General features: G+C 45.5%; 1 protein-coding gene across 2 annotated transcripts in view; it reads right to left on the bottom strand.

The window, feature by feature from the left end:
* Positions 1 to 23924, bottom strand: part of TRAPPC11 (trafficking protein particle complex subunit 11) — a 273835-nt gene that overhangs the window by 71554 nt on the left and 178357 nt on the right. For both annotated transcript variants that reach the window (XM_078783191.1, XM_078783192.1), the window contains exons 17-20: positions 10109 to 10241; positions 6831 to 6961; positions 4421 to 4564; positions 702 to 889 (exon numbers count right to left, since the gene is read on the bottom strand). In XM_078783191.1, coding sequence (XP_078639317.1) covers positions 702 to 889; positions 4421 to 4564; positions 6831 to 6961; positions 10109 to 10241 — 596 coding nt within the window. The remainder of the gene's footprint in view (positions 1 to 701; positions 890 to 4420; positions 4565 to 6830; positions 6962 to 10108; positions 10242 to 23924) is intronic.

Raw genomic sequence — 23924 nt, 5'->3', positions numbered from 1 at the left:
AAGAAGATTTCTGATAGGGGTACAGAAGCCTTCCACACAAATTATGTGGTCATTTTTGGATTACAAGACCATTCCTGCTTTTTTCCACAATGGCAACGCACCGATAATGGGGTAGCAGGGTAGAAAATGCAGTGGAATGGATGAGCAGAAAAAGAGGAAGGACAAAGAAATGTCAAAGACAACTTCAGAACATGCATCATAAGCTTTTGGAGATGACCACTTGGAGCAGAGATGCTCATATTCCGCTGGCTGCGAGGGAACTCAGAACTGGAAAACCCAGATAGGAGCCTCAGCATTATATTGAAGTGATAATTTGTCACTATGACACATCAGGTTGTACATTGTGCCAAATTAGTTGGATACCACACTTGTACTGAAACTCCACAATATCACATATAGCAACTCACCCAATCAGGGAAACATGAATAGTTGGAAAGAGAACGCAGGTAATATGGCTTTGATTTGTGGAGCGTTTGTGTTTTCATTGCAACCACCCAACCCATTCTACACTCCTCCTTCCCTTCCTCCCCTGCCCTCCCCCAACCCTTCCCCAAAACCGCATGTCCCCTTCCCCATCGCCATCCATATGCCTTACTCCTCTAAATGTGAAAGGGGCGGGGGAAAAGAACGTTTAAGTGTCTGGCATAGCATGTTACACTGCCCATCAGGGAGGGCATCAGTAAAAGAAAATGCTTACTCACAATGTGGATGCACGGATGCTGATAGAATCCCAATGTGGCTCTTCAGATGGAAGATGCTGCAGGCGTCTAGAGGACCGTGACACCTGCTGTGCCTCACGGGCTGAGGCGGCATCACCCCCTGCCCCCAACCAATGTAGCACCAGCCGACGGCCAGACTCACTGCCAAGCTCCAGGCGCACCGACTCGATCTGCCCACCAGAGGCCCATTAAACATGAGGACAGGCATCCGAATCTGACATAATCATAATCTTACCTGATCTTTGTCGATATTCTCACCCATCACTTTTCCCTATCTTTCTACTGTGTAATACAAGCAGTCTTCACTTGCAATGTATAACATGAAAGCATCCTTAAGTTGTGCAGCACATAATTCTACATTCTCATATTATCAGCTTATGAACGGAAGAATTCTGACACACCGACTCGAGATGGACAACAAGTTTCTAACCATGGAAAGCAGGGTGCACATCTGAAATAGGTTGGAGGTAAGGGGTGTGGTGAGGGATGATTAGTGATTACAGCATAACGACATCCAATGTCTTGTGTATCAGATGAGATTATTTATGAAAATTTATGAAATAAATAGCACAAAAACAATGCACAAACATGTTAATTAAAGGTACACTATGGACAAATTTTTAACTTGAAGTCCCAACCCTATTTTCCCCATTACCCCCTAAGTGTGCAAATTTGCGGTTCATGGGGATTTTCAAGAATGTAACCCCCGCAAACGGAAAGGCCCTCCTGTATGCATTTAATCATTGTGCGGGGTATCATGTTCTACAAACTCTCTAGTTCATTTCTGAATCGAGTTATATTTTGTGACCAGCGGCAGCGAGCCTGGAATCGGTATTCCAACAGAACCTGCTCAGGCCTGAATAATGTGATATCTTGTATAATCACTAAATAAAACTAGTTTCCACATTTTGGAGGAACCAGAATACCAGTTCTTTGTACAGGATATTTCAAACATCCGGAATCATAGGGATATTTCTTTTACAACTATTATAAAGTCAAAAATTACGGGTTGGAACAGTTTATTTGACGGTGCAGCCGCGGAAGCGTGCCAAAGTCTGAAGCCTGGGCCTAGTGTCAGGTGTGCTTATATCTTCTTCATTTATTAGGCATCTTACAGACGTAAATGGACACTCGGTTTACTCTGTGTGCGTTGCACATCACATGCAGCAAATTTCACCTCCCTGCACCTTGTATTTATTAAGATTTTAAAAAAACGCTTGTACACCGCCCTTGAGGCTTAGTGTGCAAGCCACCGTCTACAATTCCAATGTAAGAGACGTAACCACGTCCATTTTAGTTGTAAAAAAACCCGATATTGACCACGTCCTAAACCATTTCTCGTATATGCATTTACCGATCTTGGTCAAACATGGCCCACAGAAAATGAATGATGGGTTACATATGCACATCATTTTGGTTCAAGATCAAATCCAAGATGGCCGACTGGCATCCATCTTGTTACTTAAACGTGTCCCCAACCATTTATCGACATGCATGGACTGATTTTGTTCTAACTTGGCACAAAGACAATAGATGAGTATACATATGCAGAAGATTTTGTTTTGTAATCCGATCAATGATGGCCGACTGACAGCCTTTAACTCCGTACGGCAAAATCACTAAAACCACGGGGGTTATGACATTTTACGTCTTTTTCTTCACGTTTTAACCTTTCTTAACATTGACACATCAATTTATCACATTTGTTTCTGATTTCATTATTTATGTCTTCAATAGTACGTGGTCTTGTGGTAGAAAGTACTGATTTCAGGTGCCCCTAAAGAAAAAGGGCAAGTGGCATTAAATCTGGACTATGTGGGGGCCAATCGATCAGTTCACAATGTCCTATCTACCTCAAATACATTAGGGCATCATCTAAAATAAAAAAAAAGAATTTAAAAATATATTGCTATGAATCTGGACTTTGGAAACACGTTGCACAACGATTTGGGATGCCGTGCATCGCCAAGAATGCTACAGGCTTGTGTTCAGTTGTCCTTTCATGCGTATTCCATGGAATGCAAAGATCACTCATTTATACTGATGTTTGCCTGACAACCGAATGGTTCCTGAACTCACCTGTCACATCACAGAGATATAATGCAATGAAATAGTCCGACATCTTACGATTCGTCACAGGGTACTCTTCCCTATTGAGACAATGTATTTTGACATTTTGAAAGATTGATGGCCAGGGTTAGACCTGTCCATAGTCTTCCACTACATGATGATATTCCCCACAGTTGATTTGGTAATCCATCGGATGGTCAAAATCATACTAATAGCAGCGCCACCTCAAAAAGCTGATTAGCATTCCTCGGAAACCAAGGACTCATTGTTCTGGGAGACAGTGCTCTGAAAAAGAGCAATTATATTGTTCCCTGGTTTTTGACAATATTGTATGTGGGCAATTCATACAATTGTAAGGGGACATCTCATTAATTGTGGTGAGGATAGTGCATGTACAAAACACCTCCGTGAGTATAAAACATCTTCAACTCTGTGCTGTTACAGTCAAAACAATCTCCTGTGGAAGGAAACCAGAGTACTTCCTGTCACGAATGTCAATGTCACTTCAGTATTTGGTTTGCATCAAATGTCTGTGCCTGCATTTGGGGAAAAGTGGTGAAACATGCCACTGTTCAAAATAAATGTTCAGGACAAAGATATATCTGAATGTAATAGAAAATATGAAAGATTTATTTGTAATGTAAAAGTACTCTGGTCAATCCTCTTATCGGATCAACAGAAAGAGGACAAGCACTTCCCCATTAAAGGACAAGGATACATTAAAGGACATCTTGTATGGCACATGGTGGAATAAACAAATAAATAAATATAAATAGCAACGAGTAGGCTGAGGGTAATCTCTTGAGGATGTAGTTCAGACCACTGCTGATTTGGGGGGGACCCCATTGGGTGCCCCCCTGATATGAAATCGAAACATCTAAGACCGGGCAATCCTGTGGACCATCAAGGTGAAGGCCTGTCTTGGGTTTCAGAGTAATCAGTTGGCAAATAATGGATAGGAAGGGATCCGAAGTTTCAGGGGGTGACCCCCATGGACCAAAATTGAAAAATTGAGACTTGAGTGATTGTGCGGGCCATCGAATAGAAGGGCTGTATCGGGTTTCAGAGCAATTGGTTGGTAAATAAGGGGCGAGTTGGAATCCAAATTTTCAAGGGGTAACTCTTCACCCCAACCCCCACCCCCACCCCACCTCCGGGAGCCCCCATGATCCAAAATCGAAATATTTGAGACCGAGCTATTGTGCGGGCTATTGAGTAAAAGGGCTGTATTGGGTTTTAAAACAATCGGTTGATAAATAAGGGACGAGTCGGGATCTGAAGTGTGGGCGGTTAATCCCCCCTCTCCCGAAAGCCCCCATAATCCAAAATCGAAAAGTCCAAGCCCGAGCGATGTGCGGGCTACTGCCTTGTATTCATGTGTCAAGTTTCAGAAGAATCAGCCGGGTGATAAAGAAGGAGTAGCAAAAAGAGCAAAAAGTTAAGATGGAGGGCCGGATGGACAGACATCCGGACATCACGACATATTTCATAAGTTTTATATTTTATAACTCTTCAGGAATTGAAATGAGATGACCTAAAGAAGATCACGGAGTTATTGTGGTCACTAAAATGTTTTGCTGGATATACATCAACATCTTAATTATGCAAATGTTGCTCTTGCCTGCTCATACCTCAATCGCCTTGCCTGTGTCTGAAGTTTCAGCCACAAAGGAAAAATCATGCCGTTGCACCTTCCCCCCAAGCAAGCACAATTCACCCTCGGTAGGGGGCTCGGTGGTGCAGGACAAATCGCAAGAGCCGGAAACATTGTATGCCTGCATGAGATGAAAAAAAAATGCAAGACATTTTGAAACTCGATTCTTATTACTGCCCAACTCTTCTCTTTTTTTTTTTCTTCACACCGAAACCATCACAAAGGCACCAATGAAAAATGATATGCAAATCTTTTTTTCCCATGAGAGGAAAAAAAGCAATAAAGAAAGACATGAGCAGAGATAATAAAAAAATTCAAACATGCACGTGGAAATCTGTAAAACATGGATATTTAAAATATGTTACAGAAAAAATATGAAATAAATAAAGCCAGCTCAAAGGGTAATGACAAGAATATAAATTTAAAATTAAATAATATAATTAGCCATTCAGGTTATTGGTCATGACTTGTCTGAAAAAGGGCCATTTGCAAATAAAGGTAACTGCAACATCAAGTACTTCGGCGACTTCATCGGCGGAGGCATAAAAATAGATGTAGATTGTACAAATAAATAAAGGATGAACATGCTATGGTATATTGGGACAAGTTTAGGATGCAGACTCCAAAATGTGGGAACTATTTCTCATTACCCCTGCCATATTCTGCAGGCACCAACTACGAAAAATATTAAATAAACATCACATCTAATTTAAATAAATAAACAAAATGAATGCATAATTAGGTGTATAGTAAACCAAAGTAAAACAGACACCGGAGAATAAATGATTGCTGACGCATATATGAGGGCAGTGCAGGTCGACATGGAGATGTTTTTCTTTTCGAGAAAATCAAAAGAGCACAGGGAGGTCGACAAAACAATTTCTCAAGGTATTTTCCTGTTACATGTACACACTTGACCCATTGATATAATAGGCCCTTGATGACATCTGGATTGTAATCTTCGGGATGATTACGCAGCTATTTTAGGACACGTGCTTTGACATCTTCATCATTCGTGAACTTAATACCACCCAGATGTTCTTCAAGTGGTTCAAAGAGATGAAAATCACAAGGTTACAAAGGTCTGAATTACATGGGGAGTAATTTAGAACATCCCAAATCACCTGTGATAGCATGTTATTAGACAACGTAAACATATGAGAGCGAGCGTCATCATGTAGACAGTCACTGCCTGAGACGACATGTCTCATACTGCTTATCTCACTTCATTGCGAAGCAATTCGTAGGCCGATAGCCAAACTTTGAACATTTCGGATGGTATGGACCAAAAACGTCTCCACTGCAAGCTTGGTCGCTTTCACTCTGGCATGAAATGATGGACCCAGGTCTCATAACACATCACACAATCTTCTCCAATACGTCATCTCTCACTCCCTATGGTCGCATTACAGGAGCTCTGTTTCAATATCGACGAGTTGTCTTTTGATCAAATGTGAGCTCTTTTGGTGCCCATCTTCCACTAACCTCATTGAATTTCAAGTGTGAATTAATGATTATTTCCACAATGACATCCAATTCTTCTGCTATTGTGTGTGTAGTAATCCAGCAATTCTCCATAAACTATATGTTCACCACATTTCAAGTTTCCTGGAGTGGCGGAATGAGATTCATGTGAGGTTGGTTAAGCCGTGCACAAATAGTGCAGAGAGTCTCCCTGTGGGTTTCAGCCGGCATGATGTTCTTCTTCTTCACATGTTCCACAGCACACGTGATTATGTCGGCCAAAATGTTCGCTTCACCTGTAATGCTTTTACCAACAATGATTTCATTTCCTGTATAATTTGCTCAGGGTAGACCATAAAATAGACAACATTTCAGCACCAAACTCTAAAACCTTTTTTTACATGTTCTATAATAATAAATAGCACCGCAAAGCGGGCGTAACCCATCAGCCCATGCATGGTGGAAACCAATTTCAAGATGGCTGCCGTGGCGGCCATATTGAAAATCGCAGCACACCCATGAAACTTCCTCTACTCAACCCCAACACGCACTGCAAAAATGGATTTAATCGGACAAGCCGCTCTGCTCGAAATTGACGGAAACCAAAAGTTGACGGACGCCCGGATGGCTGCCGTGGCGGCCATATTGAAAATGGCAGCACGCCCATTTTCGAAAGGAACCTTCCTCTACTCAACCCCAACACACACTGCAAAAATGGATTTAATCGGACAAGCCGTTCTCCTTGAAAGTGATGGAAACCAAAAGTTGACGGACGCCCGGACGATGCCCGTGACGACAATACCCCTTAGCCCAATTTGGGCTGAGGGGTGAAAAGGTCCGCGGCAGCTTGAGCTGTTATTATGTGCATGTAAAATACATATCCGAGCAAGAAAATCATTAACATTCAGCATTCCTAGACCTACCTGGTTGTTGAAGGTGACAGAAAGGTGAGAATAACGCTGAGGGAAAGGGCAACCTGCCCTGAGTGAAAGTTGCAACTTGACAGGAGAATCCACAGAGAACGACTCCTGCAAAAATGCTGCCTTGCATTCGACTTGTGGCACAGGGAAGACAAAAACCCAGGGAAGAGCGAAACAAGAGAGCCGATTTAAGTATCAGACCACAGTGGATAAAACAAAAATACTCTGAGAAACAGCAGTTTACTTGTCATTGCTTCTGTACACTATGAATTATCGTTTTAAGGCCATTTTTACCCGCGAAGGCGGGGGTTAGCCTTGCGGGCCCCATGCCCTCATGGTTCCCTTTTTGCGGCAATGTTTTTATGGCCGGATGCCCTTCCTGACGGCAACCTCTTACGATGCGTAGGGATATGGTGTACCTATTCTAAATCGGGGTACACACCGGGATCATTCATCCCAGCAAGCTGGTCCTCAATTTGCGGACCTCGGAAGGATGACAGTCTGAGTCAACCCCCCTGGCGTTAATTCAGTGATGGACCGGAATTCGAACCCAGGATCCTAGGATCCCAAGCCGGCACCATAACCGCTAAGCCAACACCAGGCTTTATTCTGTGCACTATGCACATGTTTAAACAAATAATTCTGACGACGCAGGGAAAATAATTTTTGCACCAACCAATATGAACTAACATAATTAAATTAAAAATATGTAATGCATTCGAAAATTCTCAATTTGACGTTAGATTTTCACAAAATGTATTTCAAATAAGTTACATGATAGTTCACCCACATCTGGGAACAATGCGCGACAAACTATGGTGAGTAGAAAAGGATTAACGAATGCCTAATTTTGGCAATGCAGGATAATTCCTTCAACCGAGGTAAGAGGCAGGGTGGGGAGTCGGAGGGAGGGGAATTCACCCGACCCGTCCTCGTATATTTTGTAACTCATTGCATTGCCACTGCTGGATGAAACGTCTGCAGTCGATTTGCTGAACGCAATACTCTGCATTTTGGAAAGCCTCCTGTGGGGGAAAGGAGCAGCCATGCGGGCAGCGTTCAGTTAGTTGAGGGCAGCAAGTTGAAATTGGAGAAAATCGATCGCTTTGTCACAAAAAAGGTCACTGCAGGATGTCGCAGGAAGGTGGGGAGAAAAGTAACAAAAATCTGTGACTACATCAGTTGTTCCTTCAGAATCCTAATTTCTGCAGAAAGCATTAGAAAGAAAACGAACTACAAGTGGACTTGTTCTCTCAGATTCTGAACAATGGCGGACACATCAACTGAACCAATATCGGGAAGATTCTTGGAAATTTCTTGAAATATTATTTTATTGACAATGTTTCAGAATGCATAATAGATTTGCTTTCCATCATGCCACCTGGAACTAATCTCGTGATCTTTGCATTCGGAACGTTTCTGTGATTCGTGCAGCTGGTTTTTCATCATTAGGGCCTATAAGTTAGAGGAAAAGGACTCAGTCGGTTTAAAGTTTGATTATAATTTTCACATATGGTCACGTGAAAAAGTAAGTACACCCCATGTAAAGTTTTGACTTTTTCAACATATTTCAACATACAGCTATTTGATCTTCATTTCAACAATATTGATAGATAAAGGTGATATAATATAACAAATATCATGAAACATTTACATTTTGTAGTCCATTGTATAATTTAAATAAACATAAATGCAAATTTCGCACATGGAAAAAGTAAGTACACCCATACATTTATCACTACTTCAAATACCTAAAATTAGAATCAAGTGCACCAGCTCAGGTGCAAATGATTAGAACATTGTTAGAGAGGATCTTGGAGGAACCTGTCTTATTTAAACCTCAGACATTTAGTTTGGTTTGCTCTTTGTTGTTGAAGTGTGCGTCATCACCATGCCTAAATCAAAAGAGCTCTCTGAGGCCTTCAGAAAGAAGGTTATAGATGCCTACGAGTCTGGGAAGGGATTTAAAAAGATCTCCAAACAATTTGAAATCAATCATTCGACTGTCTGGAAGATCATCTACAAGTGGAGAAGATTCCAAACAACTGCCAACTTGTTCAGGCCAGACCGCCCCAGCAAGTTCAGCCCGAGAGCAGACTGGAAAATGCTGAAAGAAGTCTCTAAGAACCCCAGAATATCATCACGGGACCTACAGGTAGCTCTTGCCACTGTTGATGTCAAAGTGGACGAGTCTACCATTAGAAAGAGGCTGAAAAAATTTGATCTACATGGGAGGTGTGCCAGGAGGAAACCTTTGCTGTCCAGAAAGAACATCAGGGCAAAACTAAAGTTTGCCAATGAACACCTAGGCAAAGACCAGCACATCTGGAACAATGTGCTCTGGACAGATGAGTCAAAGGTAGAGCTATTTGGCCACAGTACCAGAAGACATGTTTGGCGAAAACCAAAGACAGCATTTGACCACAAGAACCTGATACCAACTGTAAAGCATGGTGGTGGAAATATTATGGTGTGGGGCAGCTTTGCTGCATCAGGGCCTGGGCAGCTCACCATCATAGAATCCACTATGAATTCTTCATTGTACCAGAGGGTGCTTGAGGATAATGCGAGGCCATCTGTCGGAAAGTTGAAGCTCAACCGAAGGTGGACCTTGCAACATGACAATGACCCTAAACATACCAGTAAATCCACCAAGGAATGGCTGAAAAGAAAGAAATGGAGGGTTCTGGAATGGCCAAGTCAAAGCCCGGATCGAAATCCCATCGAGATGTTGTGGGGGGATTTGAAACGAGCTGTGCATGCAAGAAACCCCTCAAACATTGCACAGCTGAAAGAATTCTGCATGGAGGAGTGGGCAAAAATTTCTCCCAGTCGGTGTCAGAGACTGGCAGACAGTTATAAGAAACGCCTACTTGAGGTTGTTTCTGCCAAAGGGGGCAATACCACCGATTAGAGCCATGGGTGTACTTACTTTTTCCACATGTGAAATTTGCATTTATATTTATTCAAATTATACAATGGACTACAAAATGTAAATGTTTCATGATATTTGTTTTATTATATCACCTTTATCTGTCAATATTGTTGAAATGAAGATCAAATAGCTGTATGTTGAAATATGTTGAAAAAGTCAAAACTTTACATGGGGTGTACTTGACTTTTTCACATGACTGTATATTTGGAGTATATTGAGTTTGATTTGGAGATTTCACTTTTGAAGTTTCGAAGCTGTCGAGGACAATTTCAGGCTTTGCTACAGAGCACGATGTATTGAAATCACAATGTCACAGTCATCATCAAGTGTGAAAAGCTGTACTTACCAAAAGGCACGTAGTTCTGCATTTCCACAGTAATCATGTTGTTTGTCTTCAGTGACGCTGCCTCTTTCCAGAGCCTCTTTGCAACCTCAATAGCTGCTTCATCACAGGCTGGCTCGGGGTCTGGGCACGTATTCTACAAGTAGGCAAGTGCGTGACGTAAATAGACAAGCAAACACTTTTTTGCATAATAGACAAGCAAACAAGCCTGGTGTTGGCTTAGCGGTTAGGGTGCCGGCTTGGGATCCTAGGATCCTGGGTTCGAATCCCGGTCAATCGCTGAATTAACTCCAGGGGGGTTGACTCAGCCTGTCATCCTTCCGAGGTCGGCAAATAGAGTACCAGTTCACTGGTAATTCCCGGTGTGTCGCAAGAGGTGACTAACAGGGTTGGTGGCTGGAAGGGCATCCGGCCATAAAACATTGCTTCAAAAAGGGGACCACGGTGCCTGAAAAAGGCCAACCCCCCGCCCTGCGGGGAAAAATGGCCTCTAAAGGTGGTTCCAGATAAGCAAACATTGATCTGTTCTGTGTCCTAGCTCTTCCATAAACCTAGACCTTTTGTTTATATATACACCACTAAATAATTGACACTATATTGTTATGGATCTCGGTTTCGGCACTCCTCTTACCGAGGGGGGTTTAATCCCCTCGTCTTTTAAGCTGGCTGTCCGAGTCCTGGAAGTATCTCGCCACTTCCGGTCAGCGCTGAATAGGGTAGTAGGCCAATTATTCCTATGACCTAAGTACCAGCGCCTTCCGGTAAGCGAGGAAATGAGCCCCGCCCGAGCCGCGACTGCAATGGACACGCCGAGCGAAGCGAGCCACGACTCAGGCCGTTAACAAAAGACTAACCCGATTATAAAGCGTTTGGCCAAAATCGTGCCACAGGTATTCAATCGGGAAAAGACTAAAGCGATCGGGGAAGAATGAAACCAAAAGGATAAGAAATAACAGACATTTATTAATTATTTACAAAACCAAAGAAACCAAAGGAGAAACGAAAGCAATATACAGAAGAAGAAGAAGACACAGGGCAAGCCTTAAAACAGTCTTATATTAAACCCCAGACAACAAAAAGGACAGACAACAGACTTACACGACAAGGGAATAGCAAGCAGGAATCACTGGACGAAGGAGAAGGGTCCGTGCAGGTGAGAGGGTAGGGCGGTCCGGGCCGGTGCGCAGCATCGAAGGTCGCTCCAGTCCATGCTACGGGCTCGAGGCGAACAGCCTGGTGTCAGCTCCACATATTCGTTTTCACACGCACTGCCAGGCCAAAGTCAGTTGACGATTGTATTGTGGTCGCCGTCACGGACCCACTCGCCGGATCACCTCTCTCTCTCGTGCCTTCTCACCGACTCGTACCTTTTCCGTCCACCTCCTTCGGAACCCTCTCATTCAACTGGCCAAGCAGTCCCTTGCAGCCAATTTTATTGCTGTGTTCGAAATCAAGCCGCCAGCTCTGATGACCCGCCTACCGGTTTGCTCACCACGATGCTGGTTGGCCGGTAAGGGCTTGCTGACTCCACCTCCGATGACGAGCCGACTTGCCACACCTTCTTCTGGTGGCTCCTCCCCCTTCTTCTCGGCCTGACCGCATGGCCAATGTCGGCTGGTGGGGAGTTAGAACACCACTCGCACCGCTTTTGAAGGGAACGAAAGGGACCTATCTTATTTGATTAATGCAATGCAGATTCAACTACTGGGAACAGATCCTTAACTGAAACACATAATAATGAGATAACTACGGAGGTCCTATGGTTCGCTACGTGTTGTTCATGGACTAACTTGGGTGCGATTTTTTAACCAGCCAATTGATGGGGATATCTACAGGGGGACATTTATAAGGGATACATTTTCTAAAATTTACTAGTGAAGGTTCTGAAAACCGTAACACAGCACCCGTTTTTCCTCTAGGGTCGTCTCGACCCGAACTAACTTTACTTAATGTGACACAGGTGGAATAGCCCTCTACTGTTAACCTTACCCTTGAGTGCGACAGTTTTAAAACAACTACGTATGTCCTGCCTGCTACGTTGCATCCTACCTAACAGACTCACACCCACAGGATAACCGAATCACGGAATTATTCTCACACTATACATTTACGGTGGGGAGCATTATTTACAAAACACCAATTTGTATTTACACTGCAACCCAGGATCTGTCATTTTGGGAGACAAAGAAAAAAGATCTGCAAACGAGGAAGAGTATGCACTGCACTGCACCGATACACCATACTCAAGTGCCCGGGGATGCACAATTGATATTGCAGTGCACCCCCGAGCACAAGAGCACCACAAAGCACCAAAGCACCATCAGCACCAATCAGCACCAGAAAAACACCCAAAGCACCATCCAGTGCTCATTGCACATATTTCAAATAAAAACAACACAAACTGTTGACCGTTTTCTTCTTGTTGTTGCTGCTCCCTCTGCTCTGCTGGTCCGATGTTTCTTCCTGATGTTGTCCTTGTTCTTGCTGCCTATTTGCACATAATAAAAAGGGCACACAATGCGTCCATTTTTATTCACGGCCCACAGGGGCCAACTATGGGTGGTCCACCTGCAGGGCAAAAGGGGCCACCTCGCCGTGGTCCGCAAGCCAACTCTTCTCTGGCCATCATGGCCGGTCCCAGCAGAGGGGCCAGGCCCCAACACGTGGGGTCCATAAGGGTGTGGTGCTTAGCCACAGTAACGTGTGGTCCATATGGTGGTGCTCGGCCGCAAGTCGTGCGGTCCATAAGGTGGTGTATCGATTCAGGCAGGCTGTGCAGCGGCGGCTCGGGCACACAAGTGCGGCTCCTGCACGCTTTCCTCTCAGTGCCCAGAGAGCACGGTCCATAGGTGGGGAAGGAGGACAAAGCAAAGTTAGCGGGGTGCAAGGGCGCAAGGGTACACACCAACACAAGGTAATGCAGAGGTGAGGTGCGCAGGAGAGCGAGCGGAGAAAGCTCGTCCCTATTGTACGTCACCCCCCCGTCACCTACACTACCCTTGCCCTTACCCCATATTTACACAACTACACCAACCACACTCTCTCCTCCTGCCTTGACCAGCTTGCGCCTGTAAAAACCAAAACAGTTTCTTTCACCCATTCTGCTCCCTGGTTTACCCCTGAACTCCGCCTGATGAAAACTCGTGCTCGCCAACTTGAAAGACTCCGCAATAAAACGGGTCTCACAGTTCACTCCCAAGCCTACAAGGACCACCTACAACACTACAAAGATGCCCTCTCCCGCGCCCGCTCCGCCTACTACTCTCAAATTATCCACTCTGGCTCCGGAAACCCAAAAGCACTCTTCTCGACAATAGACAAACTCCTCCGCCCCCTGAACACCACCATCCAGTCATTCACAGTAGACAACTGCATCTCCTTCCTCTCTTTCTTCCAACGCAAAATTGACAACATCTACAACAGCTTGACCACCGCCGCACCCGCTCCTCCTCCAACCACCTGCCCCCCCCTTGTCCTGCCATCCCCTGTCTCGGTTCTCCCCAATCTCCCCTACTGACCTCTCTGAACTCCTCATAGGAATGAAAACTGCCACCTGCACTCTTGACCCCATCCCCTCCAGCTTTGTCAAGGCCTCCCTCCCTGCTCTCTCTCCACTTATCATTGCAACAATAAACTCCTCCCTGTCTACAGGCATCGTCCCACCTTCCCTCAAAATTGCTGCTGTTACCCCCATTCTAAAAAAACCTGGTCTAAACCCTGACACCCTAAACAACTTCAGACCCATCTCCAACCTACCCTTTCTGTCAAAAGTTTTGGAACGCGCTGTAGCCACTCAACTCAAACATCATCTCTCTGCCAATAACCTGTATGAAACATTCCAATCCGGATTCCGCTCCAACCACAGTACTGAAACTGCTCTCCTCAAAATCACCAACGACCTTCTCCTCTCCTCTGACGCTGGCAACCTCAACATTCTCATTCTCCTCGACCTCAGCGCTGCCTTTGACACCATCGATCACACCATCCTCCTCACCCGACTTGAATCCACCTTTAACGTTACCGGCACTGCCCTCTCTTGGATTAAATCATACCTCTCCGACAGACGCCAGTTCATCTCCATCAATAACTGCAAATCCCCCACTGCTCCCCTCCCCCAAGGTGTCCCCCAAGGTTCAGTTCTTGGCCCCCTCCTCTTCATCCTCTACCTGTCCCCCCGCGGTCACTTAATCCGCCGTCATGGTCTCCAATTCCACTGCTTCGCCGATGACATCCAGCTTTTCATCTCCACCAAGTCCGTCTCCACCGACACCCACTCTATCCTGACAAACTGCATCACTGAAATAAAATCCTGGCTTCAAATCAACCTCCTCAAGCTTAACTGTGATAAATCTGAAATAATCATCATTGGCCCAAAAACGCTCACAAAATCCACCCATAACTTTGCACTCAACATCGACGGTATCCCAGTATCCACCTCCCCTCACATCCGGAATCTTAGCGTCATCTTTGACCAAACCCTTTCCTTCGACAAATACACTAAACAGATCACAAAGTCAGCCTTCTTTCACCTGAAAAACATTGCCCGTCTCCGCTCATCCCTCTCCTCCACGGCTGCAGAAACCCTCATCCACGCCTTCATCACCTCCCGTCTGGACTACTGCAATAGCCTCCTCTATGGTTCACCCTCAAAAATCACCAATAAACTCCAATACATTCAGAACTCCGCTGCCCGTCTACTCACCCATTCCTGGACCCGTGACCACATCACCCCTGTCCTTTACAAGCTTCACTGGCTCCCCATCCCCCAGAGAATCCAGTACAAAATCCTCCTCTTGACATACAAAGCCCTCCATAACCTGGCCCCATCCTACCTGGCTGACCTCCTCTCCAGACACACTCCCACCCGCAACCTCCGCTCTGCTGGTACCAACCTCCTGACCCCCTCCATCCGGACCAAATTCAGATCCTGGGGGGACAGGGCCTTCTCCATCGCTGCTCCCACCCTCTGGAACTCACTACCTCACACCATCAGAGACTCCTCCTCACTCACCACATTCAAAACATCACTAAAGACCCACCTGTTCAACACTGCATTCAACATTCAACCCACAGCATTTAACCCCTGACTATCTCTTCTCCTTCTCCCTCCTTTTGCTTTAAATATTTCCCTATTGATTCTTGTCTTTTTGCAATTGTTGTTTTCATGTATTGTTATGCATTATGTTTTCCACTCTGTCAAAGTGCCTTTGGGCTTCTGGAAAAGCGCTATACAAAATAAATGAATTATTATTATTATTATTATTATTACACATTTACCAATTCGTCACTACGTCCTGTCTTCCCCATATCTCCCCTCTATACCAAATTCGTCCACAATCCCTCTAACCAAATTTGCCATCAATTCAAATTCCTCATCAATTCCTCCTAAGGAGGAAGAGATGGAACAAACAAGCACAATGTCACCCCCACGTCATGATGCGTCTCACCATTCCAAAGCATTTGCAAAAATCACATGGTGTGGAGTCTTGTCATCACCCCAGGTGAGTGGATGTAGATGGTGCGAGGAGATTTCAATCCTAATTATACTTCTAAATGACTAACACTTTTACTCTACCCGGGGTCTTTCCCTGCCAAACCATTGGCCACTTTACTCTATGCGGTTCTAAAAACCGAACTCCCATTGACCATCTGTGGCGCTCACCAATTTTGGGTCTCACTCCCCCGATTCAACTCCCTGTGCCTTCGCACAATTTCCGGGCTGGGTCGTGTGGCTCACCAGCAGGTCTACTCACCTGCCCCCCTCCGCCACTGTAGTTGCCTCCGAGCTTACCTGCTCCTTACCCTAACCTATCTACCTGGGGAAGGCCCTCTGGCGCTCTCCCCACTCGGTGCCCTCTCTGGCACTGGGCTACCCGGGTCTGTCCTCCGGATCCTCGGGCCCCAATGAACAACTCTACCGGCTCCCAGAGCCCACCTGCGGCCTCACCTGGCCGACATCCTCACAGTGGCGGAGTGCCCATTCAACTGTACTCACTAACAGGCCACACGCCCAGCCATTTCCACTTCACTAATGCACCCATCCAAACACCATTCTACCACACGCACCACAGATGCCAATATCCACCACAATTTACCTATACCCTCTACCTACTCTTAAACTACCCTCCCCGGGTACTCGTGAAAGGGGTCCATCTTCCCCATACACTCCTTTCGCACCAACCACTCCACTCCACATATTCCACACGACTCACTCCACACCACCCATTCCACACTCCATTCCATACTCCATACCAGCTATTTCACACAACCATTCTCCATACACTCCATGCTCCATTCACTCCAGACCATATATCCATTCTCCACTTATTCCATGCTCCATTCACTCCAGACCATCTATTCCATACTCCATTCCATCTATTCCACACAACCATTCTCCACACACCTGTACTTCACTTACACACCTGTGCTCACACACACCTGGTGGCTCTTGCACCCGTCTCTCCTCCAGGACCATTCGCTCAATACAACTCACAATCACACTTTTCACTAGGCTGGGCCAAATCGGAGGTGATTTTCCTAATTCAATGTAATTTACCTAAAAGTTGTGGGTGAGTATCAGGAACAAAATCATGAAAAAAAATTTCAAAAATATTGACGTTTTACGGTCAGACAGCCCGTTACCATAGCAACAGTTACAGACGACTCAAAAAATGCCTAAATTGACGATTTCTCAAGCTGTGTTTGACCCCCAGAGTTGATTCTGGTACCAAAAGATGCAGAATTGAAAGCCAAGGATGATTGGACAGCTTAACAATGTCTGTGACACAATTCAATACCACTTTTATCCAAAAAACTGATTTTTGTCTGAAATTTCAAGCATATTTATGGAAAAAAATTGAAAATTTTGCTTTTTAATCATAGGATAACCATTAATCAAATTAAATTTACTTTAAATTGTCTTTTACAACCTTGTATTGTCCAGTTTTTATAACTGTTATAACGTTGTTTAAATTTGGCCATCTTAATTTCAATAAAAAAAAGTTAACAAAAGCAGCTTACAATCATTAATTTTAATGCCTGCTTTCGGTTGTTACTGTAACCATTCATCAGGCAAGTATGCTGTTTTTGTTTACTTTTCTCATTCAAACATAATATTAATAATTGTTTTTTTTATTGCAGTGCATCACATAGGCAATTAGGCATGGATACAAAAGCCAAGACCGTGTTGTGGCTCTTCGAAAAGTGTCCCCCCATCTTCAATCTACCAGGAAACCAGGGATTCACTGGCCCTTATCCACCAACAGGGGAACTGGTTGTTCTCCAGTACCATGGGTATCACAGACATCTGCAGGAAACCAGCCACCTTCAGTCTAGCAAAAAGGATGCAGTCAAGCTTGTAGTGAAGGACTTGCAGGACCGTCGGCAGCTGGGAGATATCTACACACCCGAAGAGCTGGAAGACATAACCAGTCTCGCTGCATTCATGTCAGTCTTCTACACTAAAGCGTGGTTGACATGTACCAGTGCTGCAGATGCACCATCTAACGACCTGTACCTGATGAAGAACCTCCTCAAGGCTGAGGCCAGTATCGCAAAGAATCCAACAAAGTGGCCTGCCAAATTTCTGTCCTTTGTGACTGTGGCCCGAGAGAAGCTACAAAACCATTTGTGGTACCTCTCAGAGAGATTGGTCTCTTTGGCACTCTTCTCGGACAGAACGTCATCTGACAAGCAGACTATGAGAAGGGCTATGCTCAGGTACCATGGGACTGCACATAACATGATACAGGAGATGCCAGCCTCACAGCAATTGGGGAGTAAAGCCCTCAAGGACTTTGTTGGTTACGACTCTTGGAGCATGTTTGAACTCTTGGGTATTGACTCCAGTTTTGTCAAGCTCCCCGTTGCACAGTGGCCCACCTCAGACAGCTATCGTCATGGCAAGGAAGTTGTGGCCAAACTCCCAGTTGTCAATGACGCAGCAGAGCGGACACTTGGACTCGCCACAGATTTGAACACTAACAAGGCCCCCACATCTGAGGCGCAGCTCCAGGCTCTATACAGGGTTGGGAAGGGCGTCAGGGAGAAGCTGCATGGACTGGCAACATCCACTGAGGTTGTGACTAAGAAGTCATTGGCCTCCATTGATTACAATTGGGACTAGGTTTTTTATTTTGTTATCAATGTTCAATGTCAGACCTTAAATTTGAGACAAAAAAGCTTAATCAATGACAAAAGTTAATTTAAAGTACATTTAATTTGACTATAGCTCTGATTAATGATTATCCTATGATTAAAAAGCAAAATTTTCATTTTTTTGTCAAACAAATGCCTTAAATTTGAGATGAAAATGAGTTTTTGGGATAAAAGTTGTATTGAATTGTGTCACAGACATTGTTAAACTATCCAATCATCCTTAGCTTTCAATTCTGAATCTTTTGGTACCAGAATCAACTCTGGGGGTCACACACAGCCTGAGAAATCATCGATTTTAAGAATTTTTTGAGTCGTCTGTAACGGTTGCTATGGTAACGGGCTGTTTTACCGTAAGACGTCAATATTTTTGAAAAAACATTTAATGGTTTTGTTTCTGTTACCCAGCCACAACTTTTAGGTAAATTACAACCTTGTAGTATGAAAAATTGAGAATCACCCCTGATTTGGCCCAGCCTACTTTTCACCATACGCTGCTCAATCACCTCCTTCACACACACTGCATCATTCAGGAGCATTGCCTCTCAATTCCTCATTTCAATATGCTCACCAGCAAGAACTTCCATATGCAATGCCTCATTCAATAAACCACACCACAAACACACTGCATCCTCTAAACTGACTACCCCCCTTCTGAAGCTCACGCTTCCAGTCGCCCCTTATACGACTGCGCTCCCTCGTCATTATCATCCAACTAATCTATTCTACGTCCCCACTACAGGTACATGTCGCTACTTAACCCTACAGTTACCTATTGTCAGCTATTTCCCTATATAATTATCCAAACCCTCCCTGGCTTGGTTTGCACCGCCATAACCCCATAAACTACAGCTCATGTGCCCGGGTGGATGGCCTGGGAGGGATGGCAGAGTTGCCATTCCTCCACATCGGGCATCTCCCATTATCAATTTTGCCCATCCAATTTTTGCCAATCAAATTTGCCAATCATTACTGCCAATCATTTTTACCCATCAAATTTGCCAATCATTACTGCCAATCCTATTCACTATTCCCAATTTCGAATCAAAACACTATCATCATCACAGTCCATTAAACTTGAGCCTCTCGGTACGTCAATGCATTTTCAAAGCTTGGCTTCGCAAAGCCGCGCAATGCATACGGGTGGTTTGGTCGCCTGCAGGTTGGGTCCGTCCGGCATTCGGTTCAGGGGAGGAGGTTTGGTTGGGCCAAGGTTTAAAGCACCATCCCGGCGTGGGGCCTTGCGCTCCCAAGCGCGATGGGCCAACCTTGCCCGGGTGGGACGCCGCCACCACAAGGGGGCGCCGTTCCGATCCCTCCTACCTTCCCTCGAACCGGACCGGTCGCCTTGCCCGGCAAAGCCCGGACTCGACCGTGCGGGGCGGGGCCTGGCCCGGATCGTGCGCGGTGCTCCGAACAGGAGCCACGCGCGGCACCGATCCCCGCCGGCTCCCGCATTACACACAGCCCGGCACGGACCGAGAGCTCGCGTCGGCTAAACGTCGGTCTAACCGCTGCTCCGTTTAACGTCGATGCCGTCCGTACATGCTCACACCACTCGTTCCGTTCGTTGCTCAGACATCCCATACTCTCCGTCAATTCCACCACCGCACTCTCTGTTACACACCACTCCTCTTGCGCACTCTCCCTGGTACGTACACACACCACTTGGTACGTACTCCGTACCACTCACGGGGGTGCACTCTTGCATCCACCCACTCGCGCGCTCCGATGTGCTCTCCCGCACCCGCGCCACCACCAACTCACTCTCCGTGTCACACTCCGTACACTCTGTTTCACACATACCCTCCGACGTGCATTCGCTCTCGCACCCGGTATCACTCCCATACTCTGTTACACACTCACTCTCCGACGCACACTTTTTCCTCGCAAGCGCGCCATTTCCACTCACAAGGGACCGTCCACCAACACCCGGGTGCTTTCTCGATCCCTAGCGCGCGAAAATTCTTTTTGCGCCAAACATCCTCCTGCAAAATCTCCCCACACAATATACAGCACGACTCACCTGGGCGCTTCTTCTCCTTCGCTCCAACACCACCTGCAAACTTTCATTGGTGTTAATAAGCACAGCATCATGATGCGAATCCAGACTTTGTGCATTTTCCATTTCTCCCTGCCATGAGTGCTTTTCTACATCTGCGGTCTCTCCAATTCCAATTTCCACTACTGCTTCGATTGATTCGGACTTAATTTCTTTTTTCTTTCCCTCGACGACTGCTGGTCCGAATAAAATTTCCTTTTCTACCTCGACGGTCGCCAGCTTCCCCATACCCCGGGCCGCGATTTCTACCCCGGTCCAGTTACCTGTGCTTTGCTCCACCTCGCTTTTCCCACGCTTCTCACACCGCGCTACCTCGTCACGTACCCGTGTGCCTTTCCCGCTCAACATGCGATCAATGCTCTCCCCACATCTTTGTATGCTCTCACCCATTCTGTCCCCAAATTTACCTATTCGCTCCAATTTGCTGTCTAACCCCTCAAATGTGTTGTCTAACTGCTCCAATTTGCTGTCTAACTTCCCAATTTGGTCACTAATACCCCTTGCTTCGTCCCTCATTGCTCCAATTTGGCCTCCCAATCGCTCACCCTGAGCCCTCGTCTCGTCACTCTGCAGGTTGAGGGATGCCTGTATTTGCACCATAAGTTGCTCCATGAGGGCTTGCATGTCGCCCACCCCCATTTGCGCAGCGGGCGTGGCCCTCGCCGCCATGTGCGAGGCGCCATTTTGTGCGCCTGCAACCCCCGCTACCGCCACCTCATTGCTCTCCTCCTCCAATTCCTCCCTGGGGTCCTGGATTGCCTCTAACCCCCCATTCTCCCCTACCGGCACCCGATCACCTTGATCATCCATGGCACGACTTTAATTTAGGTGTTAATAAAAATTTCGGCCGCTACAAATTTTGACCAAATTTTTTCGATGGATTAAAAATTTGGTTCGGGTCCAAATCCCACTCCTTGACACCAATTGTTACGGATCTCGGTTTCGGCACTCCCCTTACCGAGGGGTGTTTAATCCCCTCGTCTTTTAATCTGGCCGTCCGAGTCCTGGAACTATCTCGCCACATCCGGTCAGCGCTGAATAGGGTAGTAGGCCAATTATTCCTCTGACCTAAGTACCGGTGCCTTCCGGTAAGTGAGGATATGAGCCCCGCCCGAGCCGCGACTGCAATGGACACGCCGAGCGAAGCGAGCCACGACTCAGGCCGTTAACAAAAGACTAACCCGATTATAAAGCGTTTGGCCAAAATCGTGCCACAGGTATTCAATCGGGAAAAGACTAAAGCGATCGGGGAAGAATGAAACCAAAAGGGTAAGAAATAACAGACATTTATGAATTATTTACAAAACCAAAGAAACCAAAGGAGAAATGAAAGCAATATACAGAAGAAGAAGAAGACACAGGGCAAGCCTTAAAACAGTCTTATATTAAACCCCAGACAACAAAAAGGACAGACAACAGACTTACACGACAAGGGAATAGCAAGCAGGAATCACTGGACGAAGGAGAAGGGTCCGTGCAGGTGAGAGGGTAGGGCGGTCCGGGCCGGTGCGCAGCGTCGAAGGTCGCTCCAGTCCACGCTACGGGCTCGAGGCGAACAGCCTGGTGTCAGCTCCACGTATTCGTTTTCACACGCACTGCCAGGCCAATGTCAGTTGACGATTGTATTGTGGTCGCCGTCACGGACCCACTCGCCGGATCACCTCTCTCTCTCGTGCCTTCTCACCGACTCGTACCTTTTCCGTCCACCTCCTTCGGAACTCTCTCACTCAACTGGCCAAGCAGTCCCTTGCAGCCCTTTTTATTGCTGTGTTCGAAATCAAGCCGCCAGCTCTGATGACCCGCCTACCGGTTTGCTCATCACGGTGCTGGTTGGTCGGTAAGGGCTTGCTGACTCCACCTCCGAAGATGAGCCGACTTGCCACACCTTCTTCTGGTGGCTCCTCCCCCTTCTTCTCGGCCCGACCGCATGGCCAATGGCGGCTGGTGGGGAGTTAGAACACCACTCGCACCGCTTTTGAAGGGAACGAAAGCGACCTATCTTATTTGATTAATGCAACGCAGATTCAACTACTGGGAACAGATCCTTAACTGAAACACATAATAATGAGATAACTACGGAGGTCCTATGGTTCGCTACGTGTTGTTCATGGACTAACTTGGGTGCGATTTTTTAACCAGCCAATTGATGGGGATATCTACAGGGGGACATTTATAAGGGATACATTTACTAAAATTTACTAGTGAAGGTTCTAAAAACCGTAACAATATATATACATACATACATACATACATACATTCAATACCTCGAATCATGGAAATAATTGAATGCGAATGGTCATGATAGTGTAATGAATGTACAAATTCGACATGCACAAATTATCGAAATATATAACGATGTTTCTTTTGTCAGAACGGTAAATCTATTTATCTTGTGTGATACTGCTCCCTGCAGTTCACTTTTTCGATACATATTTCAATCCTGTCCTTATTTCTACCTCCTACCAACCACTGCCCTTGTCTATCCACACTCCGCCACTCATTACTTTCCTCCTCAATCCATTCCTGTTCTTAATTTAACATTACATAATTCACACCACACCACACCCACACACACCTAGCTCCAAACTCTAATTGGGTATAATAAATAGAAGTCTGCAAACAACAAAATGAGTGAACACTCAAAAACAGCATGAGGGGATTAAAGCGATGCCGCAGCTTCCGGCCACACATAAACAACTCCCTCGGGATCATCAGTGGTGTACCCATCACGCCGTCTGTAATGATGTACCATGTACTAATGATGCAATGCACCATGTGCTGGTGATGATGCCAACTGTGGAGGCAGAAAATTGGAATTTGTTTACTGCACCAAGACACAATGACCTACCTTTCAAAATATATTGAGGTTTGTTTTTTGATCTGCACAAATGGGTGCCAAAATGGAACAGCTAATTTGATTTCCCATTAAAACATTGCATCTTATGATTATATACACACGACCTGCAAAATATGGACATCATTTTGATGTTGGAGTCCATTCCACCAAGAATGAAACCCTACAATTTGGCGGCATATTTATAATCACCAAGCTGAAAGTCCAAATTGAAATATATACCGTAATAATAAAATAACAATCATAATAAAAGAAGAAGAATAGAAAACAAAACTAGAGAGTTCATAGAACACCTCACTCCACGCAGTTTTGAGAAAACGGACATGAGAAGAGTCCTTTACCTCTCGATTTGCCTTTTAGGGCACGATCTATATTAGCTTTGTTTGTAAATTTTGAACAACAGCAGCGATGGCAACCATATGAAGCTGATGGGTCAAACGGAACAGCCCAGAACTAGACCTTGTGCCAACTCTTCTCGGAGAAACTGACGATATTGGAACAACTTCCGAGGAAAAGATGCACTAAACAAACACATCATTTGGAATAGGTTAGCTCATGCGATGCATCGCTATGTGCCACCGTTTTGTCTGAATCTCGACATTTAGCGCCCTGAGAGCATGAGCGGAAAATTTGATTGGTTGAGAAGGCATAAACTCTTGCCCAAATACTGCTAAACTGAGGGTGTTTGGCAGTGCAAACAAGGCAGTTTGGGTTCTACAGTGTTCAAACATACAATTCAGTTGAAATAA

Source organism: Myxine glutinosa, chromosome 8, assembly GCF_964187855.1.
Source record: "Myxine glutinosa chromosome 8, kmMyxGlut1.1, whole genome shotgun sequence".
NCBI lineage: Eukaryota > Metazoa > Chordata > Myxini > Myxiniformes > Myxinidae > Myxine > Myxine glutinosa.
Note: the sequence above shows the minus strand (reverse complement) of the source record. Positions and strands in the feature narration are given on the sequence as shown.